Source organism: Anneissia japonica, unplaced genomic scaffold, assembly GCF_011630105.1.
Source record: "Anneissia japonica isolate Jap-2015-1 unplaced genomic scaffold, ASM1163010v1 scaffold287923_len1623670_cov205, whole genome shotgun sequence".
NCBI classification, from domain to species: Eukaryota; Metazoa; Echinodermata; class Crinoidea; order Comatulida; family Comatulidae; genus Anneissia; species Anneissia japonica.
The window spans coordinates 1268148-1282654 of NW_022721637.1; the positions used below are offsets into that span (position 1 = coordinate 1268148).

The 14507-nt window shown below is 35.3% G+C and overlaps 2 protein-coding genes across 3 annotated transcripts in view; both read left to right on the forward strand.

The window, feature by feature from the left end:
• LOC117111656 (monomeric sarcosine oxidase-like) overlaps positions 1-4652 on the forward strand; it is a gene marked incomplete in the record, with an annotated part of 6120 nt that extends 1468 nt beyond the window's left edge. The window contains 5 exon segments of the mRNA XM_033254628.1: positions 722-935; positions 1217-1383; positions 1921-2107; positions 3742-3875; positions 4108-4652. Coding sequence (XP_033110519.1) covers positions 722-935; positions 1217-1383; positions 1921-2107; positions 3742-3875; positions 4108-4264 — 859 coding nt within the window.
• Positions 4653-9152: 4500 nt separating this feature from the next.
• LOC117111657 (acidic fibroblast growth factor intracellular-binding protein-like) lies at positions 9153-14232 on the forward strand. 2 transcript variants are annotated; one of them, XM_033254629.1, is made up of 10 exons: positions 9153-9318; positions 10003-10195; positions 10722-10848; positions 11061-11161; positions 11744-11877; positions 12280-12391; positions 12745-12814; positions 12945-13031; positions 13468-13568; positions 14001-14232. In XM_033254629.1, exons 1-10 carry the CDS (start codon positions 9231-9233, stop codon positions 14077-14079), a joined length of 1092 nt encoding a protein of 363 aa, XP_033110520.1. In that variant the 5' UTR covers positions 9153-9230; the 3' UTR covers positions 14080-14232. The 2 variants fall into 2 exon arrangements, with proteins under 2 accessions (XP_033110520.1, XP_033110521.1); XM_033254630.1 differs by having other exon boundaries at positions 9154-9318; positions 12283-12391.
• Positions 14233-14507: the final 275 nt, after the last annotated feature.

Sequence of the window (14507 nt, forward strand, 5' to 3'; positions counted from 1 at the left end):
GTATATGTATGCCTACACACTGGGAAATTCGGGCTGGGTCCCCGGGGACCCGCGGCTGCCATAGCTCGGCGCCAACTACCCCACTTACTCTACAACATCAAACGGATACAGACTGATACATACATGGTCCTCAACTCGCCTAACTCTCCTGAGAGGGTTATTCGAGGAGCTGAGCGTTTTTGTTATTAAGACCCGAATTCAATACTCGATGCAGAGCCGGGTATTGAACCCGGGCCCTGGCGTGCAAGAGGCAGGAACCATACCAATTAGCCAAATGCTCAGCTTTGTAATGCCCTACAAATTAGCTTAAAGCTGTTGTCTGATGTATGATATTGCCATTCTATGCCTCTGTGGGTTATTTTTATTCCATCTGATGAGTATTTAAAAAATGAATAAATAAATAAAAACTTTTTCCACCCGCCCCTATTTATCATTTTTTTTAAAAGAAGGGCAAACAAACAATTTATTTTATTTGGCCTTATAAACAGTTTTATTTGTTATACTGGATATATGATAAACTGCTCGTAGTCACGGTGTGTGCGCCGCAACAAGGAGATCCTTTCAAATTGTTGGTCCGTGGTTCAATTCCAATCTCTGCTCTTTATTTATTGATGAGCAATGCAACAATTGATTAAACGAAAACTAATTTGAACAATCGTGTGTTTACATTATTGGTAATAAACACTGATAGTATGTTTAACTTGGTATTGCATGTAATTAGGTATGAGAAATGGAGTGGAGAGGTACTGAGACAGAATTATCCTCAGTGGACTGTTGGATCTGACATTGCAAGTATATACCAAGCGGACGGCGGTCTTGTTGACGCAGCCCAAGGTAATTCTACTCATGTGCAGATGGCGCGCAAGCATGGTGCTACAATTTTAACTGATCTGAGCGTGACGCGACTTTCAAGGATTGCACCAGATCACATGATGGTAAGAACATCAAGACGTTACAAACACATTCATGGCCAACACATTCGTACGTGAGGCTAATGATAAGTACTTTTCATTCAATTATTTATTTTCACCTTTCTATTTATTATTATATACTTTTTTATGTTTTTAATTACGGTATTATAGGCTTTTATAATAATAATTGAATTCATAATCTCACTGACAGCTCTTCGAAAATATCACCTTTGTATCGCTGTTAATATTGATTGTAAGAAGTATACCTAAATGTTTATGTTATTGTCTTCCCCTTTCTAATCTAGGTTCACACGACTGGCGGTGTCTTTCACTGTAAGCGCGTTATTGTGTGTGCTGGTGCGTGGATCAACAGCATTCTAGGGTCTGTCGGGGTTCATATTCCTGTGAAAGTGACGCAAGAACAAGTGACGTACTACGGAACACCACACGTCAAAGAATTTACTAAGGAGAGGTAAGCGCAAAAGTAAAACTTTTAACCAGAGCAATGCGTTTGGAACTACGTTAAGGATAGTTAAAAAAACACTGAGCTTCGGGGAGCCCTTGTTCGATTGCGTACGCGTTAATAATATGATGCAAGTAGGATTTCAGTCACTTAAAAATTGCATCTATAGGAAGTTCTTCTCTTTTCGCTTGTTACGTTACCGGGTTTTTTTTCTTGATATTTCCATTAATAACAGGCTGGTCCACTACGTCAGCAACGCGTAAGCATATTTATGCATAGGCCTATCTATTTATGCCATGTTTATACATATTTATTTAAGCATATTAATTGGATATATTTTTAATTAAATGTTTTTTTACAGGTCGAATGTTTGCGTGACATGTAAATGTATATTTTTTTATATGTTTAAGTAGTGATTATTCATTAGGAATATGCTTATTTTGATTATATTTACAATTTGATACGTACGCCTTTATTAAACAAATTTATTTGTTATTGTACTAAATAGCATCAATACAATTTAAGCATATCTCATCTATTTTAAAGGTTTCCGGTATTCATGTTCCATGAAGGAAAATACGATGTTTATGGGTTACCTATGCATGGCAATACTGGAAGTAAAATAGGTATCGATGCAAGAGGCAAAGTAGTTACAGCGTCAACAAGAACATACCAACCAAATGCAGAAGTAGAACAGGAACAAAACGAATTCCTTTCAAAGTATATTCCAAAGGTTAAAGGATTTAATATCCACTTTTTAAAATTATTTTAATAATTACTGCACCTAATTTCGATCTTAGCTTTAAAATCTATTTTACGAGTCGTCTAACATATAATTTTAATTGAAAATTGAAGGTGCGCTCATTCTTGAAACGTTATGCATTAGCAGAGACCACATTCATTTAACACAGTGGTTCCCAACTTGTGGTCCGCGGACCACTTGGGGGTCCGCAAAAATATTTGGGGGCCCGCCAAGTCAAAAGGGTCCACAGGGAGTCTGCTAGATATTAATACCACTTTTTCATGGTTACATTAGTTTGTCTTACAACAGTGTGATAAATATCTCTCTTTAATCATTTCTTGTGAATAATGAAATACCTTTGATATTAGTTTGTTCATTATTATTTACCGGTATTCGTTCATTGTAAAAATTTTTCAACTGGTATTATATTTTAATTCCAATATTATTTTAGTGGTGATCTGATAGAATCCTTTATATTGTTTTTTATGTATGCTTTATGTAAAGATGTTCAGTATAGGAGAGCCACTTGATAGTGGCAATCCTCAGTTAGGGCCTAATGTACATTTTCTTTGCATGTTTTCTCTTTTACCTGGTTATTGAATAAATTTTAAAAATCAGGAGGAGCCCTGAAATAAATGTGGATAAGCAGAATACTACATTCAAATTGTGAGTCTGACAGTGCCATTTCCGGCCACCTTGAAGTGCCATAAACATTCCAGGATCCGCCCCTGTTTATAATCGTACCCTTCCTTGCGGCAAATCGTCTTCTATCCATAATCTTATTGGTGGAATATCATGAGTCGCCTTTAAGGCCAACTCAGACAGCGTCGGCCGACGCAGCCCGACGCGATTTGTTGTCGCGTCGGGTTTGTGTGAGTTGAACGCAGACGTGTGCGTCGGGGGCAGTCGGGTAGTAGAATATTAAACGTGTTTAATATTTCTCACGACGACTTAAGACCGTCCCCGACGATAAATCGGGTCGGGCTGCGAATCAAAATTAATGGGGGATAAAAGAAAATTACCTTCAAATTTTGAGTCTGACAGTGCCACTTCCGGCCATCTAGAAGACTGTCATAAACATAAAAAATTTCCTACCTCAGCCCCAACCATGGTGGGACTGAGGTGGTTTCTTTTTGGAATTCCAGGATCCACGACTTACTATCGTGACGAATCATCTTCTATTTATAATTTTATTGTTGGGATATAGACAATTAGTAATACATGGGGTCCGTGAAGAGTTTTGACATGTCCGGAGGGGTCTGCGAATGCAAAAAGATTGGGAAACACTGATTTCCGTTTCCTGTTATTGTTTCAAATTTGCCGCTCTATGAATTCTTTATCAAATCAAATAAAATGATATTGTTTGCCTACTTTTATCGATCACTATCAGTATCATGAATGATGTTTTGCCCTACCTGCCATGTTATAGTACTGAATGCTGCTCATGAGTACGCTCAAGTAAGCCCTAGCTAAAACAAATCTCGCAAGTGATTAGACAGAGGATCGAACTCACACCCTCCATATACGTAGACCACTGAGCTTTGTGTGGGTGTGACCTGGCCTTAAACCACCATTCAGACCTTCAGGAATTTGTAATCATTAAATGCACTCATGTTTTTTTTTAGGCATTAGGTCCTAAGATGTACACAAAAACTTGCCTTTACACCATGACCCTGGACCGCCATTTTGTTGTAGATACATGTGCCAGCACGGGACATCCAGAGGTGATTGTTTGTTGCGGCGCCGGTCATGCTTATAAGTATGTCTTTTTGCATATCAATTATTATTATTATTATTATTATTATTATTATTATTATTATTATTATTATTATTATTATTATTATTATTATTATTATTATTATTATTATTGTTATCATAATCACTATTATTGTTATTATTATTATCATTATTATATAGTTATTGTTATATCTGTTATTATTATTAATACTATTATTAATATGAATGTATCTATTATGTTCGTATTTCAACAGATTTGCCAGTGTCCTAGGCCAAATACTTAGTGATCTTGCCATGAAGGGGAAGACGACCTTTGACATTACACAATTCACTATGGATCGCCGAGCGATCAAGGATCCACTCTTTAAACCAAATTTAATCTTAGGCAACCATAATTCATCCAAACTGTAGAACATTACAGTGGCGTACATCCAGGATTTAGAAGAGTTAAATTGCAGATAATATCAAAGAATATTGCACAAAATTGGACCAATAAAAGCGAAGTATAATTTTTTTTAAACATTTTTTTTGGAACAAACACTTTTAAATTTAAGGATTATACACCATCGTTTGTAAGTCTGTTTAGATCTTACTTTACAGCATTCATGCAGCAGATGATAGTTTTTATATAATTAAAATAATAATAATAATAATACGATGCTTATCTTTGTTTAACCTTGTCAGCCATTTTAATTATATAGGCCTACATAGGCCTACACTGGTATGCAATAAAAACTTGTCAGGCCTTTTTCAATACTAATCGATATACAGTACTAAATAAAAGAAATAATCAGACAAATCCGAACACTGGAATTTTTTTCAAGATGCATGAGTTTTGTACATCATAAAAACTGCATGGAGGATTTAGACCCAAGCAATTTTGTCACGCTTTTGGTGACACGTTTAAAAGCTAATTGAGGACAGTCGTTTATTCTATTAAACCTAGGATCCGCTCCTGTTCAGTATACAGATTTATAATATAGGCCTACAATACAATATGCATAAGGCCCAAATGTATTGTTGCACAACATTAGATGATTATATCTCCATAATAATATTCTTTTGAATTGAACCACGTGGAGGTTTTACCAGGGCCGTATTCAGGATTGCCTGAGATAGGGAAAAGGGGGTGTGCAAAAATGTTTCAATTGGGGTATGGCATCAAGATGGATGGAATTGTAGGGATTCTGAGGGATTTAAGTAAATTTTAGCCCCATGCAAATTATATTGTAGGACCATATTAATGTTGAAGAGGCTTTACCCACAATTCATCTACTCTCGGTAATGAACAATTTTCCATATACTATCGCAATTCCGATAGGCCTACCCAATTAATAACTTAAAGATAACAAAACAACATGTTTGTTCATATAGCATTTATTCATCTTTTCATTTAGAATATAGATTCATGACCTATATGGGTGTGGGAGGAAAGCGAATGACTCGGACAAAACCCCGACAATCAGATAAACATATGCATCAACACTGCCTCATAATCCTTCCTTGGTATAAGATTTAAGATTTTCATGTGACGAATAAAACAACTTTAACACTCAGCTACACCAATAAGCATACATGGCGTAATACTGGATAAACAAATGCTACTCTATCATAATTGTACGTAGGCCTACTACAAATCCCTGTAAATTTTAACAAAATAATAGGCCTACTAACATAACAACATCAATCACCAAAATATATCAGGCCCGAGGCAGGATTTTCGATGGGGAGGTGCGTTTTGCAAGATAAGCAGACCTTAGGTTGGGGGAGGGGAGGGGGTTGGGGAAAATCCCCTGGAAGCTCTGACAAACTAGCAATTTCAGGGCATTGGATTTCTTATCTATATAAATTTTCATGAATTTGGGTGTTGTTAGGGACCTGAAGAAGTAACGTTTTATGTCCTTTACTACCTGCAGATAACATTGTTCATGGATCTGTAATCACCTGAACTGATCAATTTCCAACAAATGTGATACTTATTAAAAATAACGGTTAGAAGAGCTGGCGAATATAAAATGCAATGCATACTATAGTATTTCGCTGGCCGGCCGAGAATGGTCAGTAAGGTTCAAACCCCCGACACGAGGTTTAGAACCAATCGTGCCTCTTCCACGTTTCTTGAATCATCATCATCATCCAAGAAAAAGTATACTATGAAACGCCAAGCAAATAGGTAATATGGAACGGCATTAGTGCCAAACTCGATTTTCCCAGCTTTTTTTACTGATAAGACAAAGATTAGAGACTGGAACCCAGTCTAGTAACGTAGATGTGTATTTGTAGTTTATGGTGTATAATTACCTATAATGTTGAGACCTATGTACGTATATCAGTGGCGTATCCAGAAATTCAAAATAGAGGGGGCCAGGGGAGGTAATTTCACATGGAAGGTTTATACCACCTCAGCAGCTCCATGGTTGGGCTGAGTAAGAAAATTTGTGATTATGGCACCTCTAGATGTCCGGAAATAGCACTCTCAGACCTAAAATTTGAATAATTTTCTTTTATATCTCCATTAAAAAAAAAAAAAAAAATTAACAATGGGGGGGGGGCGACTGGGCCCACCTTGAATCCGCCACTGTATTAGATATATATACTAATTCAACTTTAGAATGGTTGCAACGTGGTACTGGCTAATGGAGCATTGCCACAATCTAGGCGAAACAGTCTAGGACCTGGCTAAGATTTGTATGCACATAATTTTGGAGAGAATATCTCAACTGTTAGACTAATTTGAACCCCAGGAACAACATGTGTGTAAAATTTCTATTCGGGACGAACAGCCTAAAATGATCACACCCATTTTTAAATAGCCACGCTCCCTTTTTGCAATGGTAAGGGTGCTGTCTCGGATGTTTTCCCACAGTCGTGCTTGAAAATGTACGACGGTGGGAAAAAGAGAACTTGTATTTGTCTGTATTAAAATTTAATGTCTCTAAGAACGTAATAATTGTTACTTCTTATAGTTGTCTACTTTGTTCTATCATGCTGATGTTGGGGAGTACTATGGGTGTTCTCCAATGCAGGGACGTAGCCAGGATTTTGAAAGGAGGGGGAGGGAGCCGTTATGCGAGATACGTACGACCCCGGCAAGGTCCAGGGGGACGAATCCCCACCCCCCCCCCCTCCTGAACGTTTTAAGGACTGTTTTGAGAGGATAAAGTGACAATTGTATTAGACACATTAATGAATTCGAAAGATAGGTGTCGCAGGGAGGGATTTTCACAGACTGAGGAACCACCCACCTCAGCCCCACCATGGTTGGGGCTGAGGTAAGAAAATTTATGCTTAGGGCACCTCTAGATGGCCGGAAATTACACTTTCATACTTAAATTTGAATATATTTTCCTTTTGTTTTTTTCCTCAAAAAAAAAAAAATAATTATCTAAAATAGTCATAATCACGAAAAAGGGGCATGAAAAACCAGATCACATTCTAAAAACAAATTTATGCCCCCTCTTCTCAGCAGTCACAAGACATACTTTGAGTCAGGTACCGACTCGATGCAGTTTAATGTCATACCCAGAAGGGCGCAGATCTGTTTTGTAAGGTTGAGGGGGAGGACATTTTGTGAGTCGGCACCTACTTCAGACTCACCATGGTTGGAGCTGAGGAGCGAAAATGTGAGGAAATAGTACCTCTAGCTAGATGGCCAGAAACAACACTTTTAGTAAAATTCATCATCATCACATCACCGTTACCGGTAGTCCAAATGAAGCGCCAAAAAATATCTCATGGTCTTTTTTATCAGGGATTTTCTGCAACCAAAAAGATCTTATTAATGTGTGTGATATACCATAGAAAACAAAGCTTAAAAACATTGTCTTTGAGTGTGTTCTTTACATACTTAAAAACCGTGATTTCACAACCACCTCAGCCCCACCATAGTTAGGGCTGAGGTGAGAAAATCTGAGGAAGTAGTACCTCTAGATGGCCGGAAATCACACTTTCACGTAGTAAAATTCATCATCATCACATCACCATTACATAGTCAAAATGGAACGCCAAAAAAATTTCTCATGTACTTTATCAGGGATCTACTTTATATCCATGACAACTTGACCTAACTATAATTTACTATATAAGCTTTAACTATAATATTATCATCAACAAATCACAACTTTATTTTTTGCCTTTAGCACAATTTCCTTCACATTTTAATATTATTAATATTACTATCAATTATCATCATCATCATCATCATCATCATCATCATCATCATCATCATCATCATCATCATCACCACCATTATTATTATTATTATTATTATTATTATTATTATTATTATTATTATTGAATTGAATTGAATTGAATTGAATTGAATTACTATTATTATTATTATTATTATTATTATTATTATTATTATTATTATTATTATTATTATTATTATTATTACTAATAGTATAGTATTATTAAACAATAGGCCCTACTTTAAAGAAGCTTGCAAAAGGGTAAAAACCAAACTGAACCATACATTATCACATTTCTGTATCTTAAAAGACTTGGCATGGGATTTATGGATTTTTAAAAATCATGCTTAGACATGTTATAATTATAGTAGGCCAGGCCTATGTAAAACGAGTAGGCCTACTGATGCATTTTTTACGTATTTTAGAAGTATTCATTTTGAGTGGTCCCAGAAAATAATTTGTATTGGCTAAAAAAAAAGCTTTAAAAAATTTACACTGTGTACAAAGGGGGGGGGGGGGAAGCCGCGGCTCCCACGGCTCCCCCCTGAATACGTCCCTGCTCCCATGCCATGTTTTATAAGAGAGATTGTCGTGCGACAACCTTGCTGGAGGAGTGGCCATTTCATAGTAGGCATAGAATTCCTTGGAAATCCAAAGATAACACAAAACATTCACAATACATTAATAAAAAATGATGGCAAAAACATTTTGTTTGTGGCAAAGCAGCTGTGGATTCACTATAGGCCTATAGTTTATGTTAGTTCATGGCTAAATAGGCTGAATTATATCTAAAAGTGCATTTATAAATTTTATTAGATAGCTCTCACCCCCATATGGCGAAACACGTGCTTCTAAATAACAGAAAGTGGGTGAAACTGGGTAAATTATTTGCAAAAGCAGAAAAACAGCTCTGATAAAAAGAGAAAACATAAAATAAAGATTCCTAATGCAAGTAAAGGCCTATAGGGCCTATTTGTAATTATATTTAATATTTTATACCATGGAGGTATTATAGTAAACTATAATACCTCTATGTCTATATATACCTAGAATCATCATTCCCCACCCCCTTCCCCTGCTAGTACGTTGACGTAATTACATACGCATGCGTAAACAAAAGAACAACCTAGATGATTGATTACTAATACTGTGTATTTTGTGTAAATTGAACTTTTTCCCATCAAGAAATGGGGGATTCTGAGTTATTAGTTTTCGTAGGTAACATGACATTTGTTGACACAGATGTTTTTCAATTATGGCTGGAAGGAAAAGCAGGTATTTTTTAAAGATTTGGCTTATTTTACAGTAAAGTAAGCTTAGCCTTAGGTTAGGCCTAGCCGCCTAGCTAGCTGGAGGCCCAGGGCAGGACCGGACGCATGCGAGCCGGACTGGCACTGGGAGAGGTAGGCCTACTAGGCCTAGGCCCATATAGCTAGAGTTGAGGCTGCTTGGTTCCTAGTCGAATGTTATTGTCGGTCTAGCTTTGGCCTATGTGGTATGCCTAGGCCTAAGATTAGAACATAATAAATTTTCAAATACAGTTGACTATTTAATAATCGAATGATGTTGCGTACGTGCGTGGAATACCGTAAAACCTTGAATTTTTTTTTCCGCTAAACTAAGCGCCGCTATCGAAAATTTTATTTTACGATGTTGTATGGCCTATGATAAGCTTCCCGAAATACAGGAATACGTGAAATAGGTAACATGATAACTGTCATGGAAGTGCCACATCAATATTTTTTCAATAAGCGCCACTCTTAAATTAAAGTGTTGAATAAACATCACACTAAAGCCACCAAATGTGTTTTATATTCAAGGATTTACAAGTTCACTACTATGGCCTAGGCTAGTTAGGCTGTGTGAAAAAAAACCTGCCTAGGCTTAGTCTTGTTGAGTATGTATGTCGTAACCATGATATATTTGTGGTTTAGTATCTCACTTTATTTTTTTTTACAGTTATTGAAGCTTCAAATGTAAGATATAAATCTGGAAAGTTTGCCAAAGTTCGAATGCAGCACATAGTCAGTGACATCGAAGACAACTACAGAAACTTCATGGCAATTGAGAAATATCTCCGAAATCCGCCTTCATTATCAAATCAAGTTATGTTCCAAATACCACAAAGGACACAGGAGTATTTAATCCAAGAGTTAGTAATCTCCCAAACTATTCACCACTGTTCATAATGACTCTAATAGACCTGTCCAAACTGACCAGACAGAACACCGGGCGTCACACAAACACGCATGTTGCCCACAAATGCACGTGTATGCGTACATTTACACTGTCGTTTTATGGGACCTTAGCAACAATATCCAAGGGGCGGGGTTTAGCGGAATGTTCCATTCACTTTAATTTCCTGTTTAAATGTGTTTCTAGTTTTTGATATTAAAAGTGCCACTGATAAATTGATATTAAACACAAATCATAGCACAAATATTTTGAAAACATGTAACAAAAAGATGAAGGCCTAGTCACATGAATGGTAGGGAACATTGGGGTTACACTGAATTTTGAAAATTTAAATAACTTTTTGAATGAGACTTTGATCATAATGTGAAGTTGAATTCTTAAAGTCTTAGAGCAAGTTCTTGATGGGTGAGGGATAAGGAAGGAATTAATGTCTGTGTTCATCATAACAGTCTTTTGATGTTTTTTTTTTTATATTCAACCAGGTATTATAGTTTAAATTCATCTGTTGCCAGGGAGATTCTAGGAAAAAAACTATCAAGTAGACATCGGAAAGACCTTGATGAAGTCAGTGAGAAGACAGATGTCACCCTGAAAAGTTGTCGAAGACAGGTGAATATTATTGACATTGTTTCATCCAATTTCTATAGCGGCAGCATGTGGTGAGTGGTATGTTTAAGCGGGAACCGGAATTACTAAGAATAAAATCATTAATGCAGTAGATGAGTCAAGTTTTGCCAATGTGTATTTGTCATAGATAACTTCTAGATGTACAATGCCTCTTTAATTATTTTTACTATACTGATTGTATTTTGACCTTTCAGTATGATAATTTCAAGCGTGTTTTTAAGACAGTGGAAGATATGCAGGGTTCAATGGTGAAAAATATCACAGAAAACTTTCTGCTTTCCAAAGAATTAGCCAAGTAAGTGTTTGTACACTTTGCATTGCCCTTTTTAAATAAGTGTATTCAATTACTAATAGTCAATCCTGTGTTTAACCACCTCCAGCATAGGTCTCACTCATATCAGGACTCATATTCACTCACTCATTAGTAGATCTGCCTTCCTCACTACTGAATTCCTGTATCAGACCGCCTGAACCCCCCACTCCCTCCTCTCAGCCGATAATTATAATTAGCCTATCCAAATACCATTATTTTTTAAAAATTATTCTAAGACTAGGACCAAGGCTCTAGTCGCCCCCTTGGTTCGGACCCTTGTCAGACATGTTGGACCCCTTGTCGGCAAATTTCTGGCACCACCGCTGACTAGTATGCCCTATTATATCATGGTTTTTCTCTGCAAATTTGCATGAGAAAAACCCTTGTAAATCCAAAAGAGATGACAAACTTTTGTAACTACAATAATTGTAATTTAAATGTACTAGTGTTTGCTGCAATAAAAGTGACTTTTTTTGTACAAAACTACTTATTTATAACGCACAGTAGTTATTGGAGAATACTGTAGTTCAATTCTAAGGTGTTTATTTTATGTTTTTATTACAGGAAATATGCAGCTATTGTGTTTTTTGCAAACAATCGTTTTGAAACTGGAAAGAAACGTTTGGCATTTGTTACATTTGATGATTTTGTATACTGTGCAGACAAAATGATAAACAATTGGACTGTTGGGTCAGCAAGTGAGTAAACTGATAAACAGCCTTAAATATATTGAAAGTGACTACAGTGATTTTTATCAACTAAAGGATTGTCTACACTATCAAATTTTCTTTAACAAAAAATTGTTGTAGCCCATATATAGTCATGATGTCCCTATATATGGTTATGATATGCCTATATATGGTCATGATGTGCCCGTATATAGTCATGATGTGCCTATATATGGTCATGATATGCCTAAATATGGTCATGATGTGCCCATATATAGTCATGATGTGCCTATATATGTATGTTACATCATGACCATCTCACATGTTTTTTGTCAAATAAACTTTGATAGTATGGACAGAGCTGCTCAGTTATGCTGCCCTCTATATTAATAGCCATGTTGGCAGTATCTCAACATATTTTCTAATTGTTAGCAGATTCTTCAGCCAAGGAAGATCTTGATGCAGATTTTGACCGGGATTTCCTTCGAGATCTGCGAGAACTAAAGATATTAGGAGAGAAGGATTGTAGTGAACAACACAGAAGGTACATTTTTTAGCCTTTTTTTTTAAAAGCAAAAACACATCTTGTAGCAGAAGTTTACTCTGTTGCTTACACCACCCCATGCAAATCTTCAAGAACTATTTTGTGTAATGTTAATAAATTCTTTCTGGTTTTTTATAATTAACAGTTTAATAAATAATGTATATGAAGTTATTCCACATACCTATCATTCTTATACCATGCTCCATAACAGCTTTGTATTATTGTTTTTAGTTAATAAATTACCGTACATTTAATCAACAGAAGAACCTTAGGACTCCATTTTAACTTTTTTGTCATTTTTTTCTTACGTAAAATTATGTTATTTATATATATTTTGGTGTTCTTGCGTTTAGCTTTGTCCGTAATACATTGAAAGGAAAAGTTTCAGAAACTGTAATTTCACAAGTACATGCAGAATTCAGGGTAATGAATCATAATTTTTGAACTTTTAAATAAATTTTCTATTAATAATAAATATTGGTAATATTTTGTTATTAAATATGTATGCCAGACAGTTATTAATATATATATATATATTTTTTTTTTTTTTTAGAATTTAACTAAAGCAATCATAAATATTGGCAGTAATATGATCCATTCAAAAGACTTAAGGGATTTCTTCTTGGATGTTGTAGAAAAGGTATGTTTAAAATTAATATGATACATAAATAAATAAATTAATGATTTGAATGAATATATAAATAAATGAATGGAAGTTAATAAGTGATCCGTAAAATTTGATGTTATATTACGTATAATACAGTGCATTCAATCATAAATTAATGATTTGAATGAATATATAAATAAATGAATGGAAGTTAATAAGTGATCCGTAAAATTTGATGTTATATTACGTATAATACATGGCGCATGGAATTTGAATTTAAAAAATTACTTGTTTTAGAGTACCTTGCTCCCTACTTTTTTCCCTTTATTCTCTCTTTTTTCCTTTTTTGATAGGTGGGTGAGGGCGTGGCCAACCTACGATATACCCCTTCACCAAAGCAATCATATTTTGGTGAAGTAAAGCAGTGCATTGGTAGAACACTAATTTACAGCTATTGATTTTGTTTTAGATTATAGAACCATGCAAACAGGATGGTTGGTCAGCTAAAGACATGGCAGCTTTTTTGAATGCATACAATAACAATTGTAAACATTTAGAATGCTTTGGCAGGTAAGATGTTATTGGATTCAGTCTTCTTCATCATTATTATTATTATTACTAATATCATAATTAATATTATCATTATGATCTTTTTCATTATGGTCATTATTGTTGCTTGTTATCCACACACAAATTTAAAAAAAAAGAAAATCAGGTGAATAATTTACTTGTTAGAATATTAAATTCTTCTAAATAAATTAGGAACATAAAACAAAATGATGATCACTATCTTCATTGTCATTATCATCACTCTTGAAATCAGTATCCTTAATTATCTGTCATTAATCATCATTATCATAATCATCACTATAAATTGTCATAACCATCATTATTTTTATTTTCTATAATCTATTTTACATCATTATCTTCAACTCACCTTCTTTGTTATATATATACAGATAAAATAATTGAGGTATGTTATTATTTTTTATCTCCATACAGACAACCCAAGTTGCAAATGGTTCAAGAAAGATACATGGATACTTTAACAAGCTGTATCCTAAAGATGTTCCACAACTAAAGAGACATTGTGATGTCAACCAAATGTGAATCAGCTACACCAATCTCAACGTATGACGTCAGCCAAATCAGAATTAGCTCCACCAATCACGACGTATGACGTCAGCATGTTCGGTAGAAATGTCAGCGATACAGGCATAAATTTGGACTGATTTTTAAAAATATATTTTCATATTATTGCTGTTTTTGTAAAAGTAAAATTCTAGCGACATGTGCAAGGGAGAGTTACTGTAACATTGAATCGATTCATTAACTTCCAAAAATATTTGATTATAGCGTACTTTATTGATGAAGCAATATCGGAACAAACTTATTAACATTTCAAATGCAGTAAACGTTATTTTGATTAATATTGTGATCTAAAAGCCACTTGGTTTGGACCCCTTATTTTACAGTACATGTTGCCACCCCCCCCCCCCCCCCCCCGCA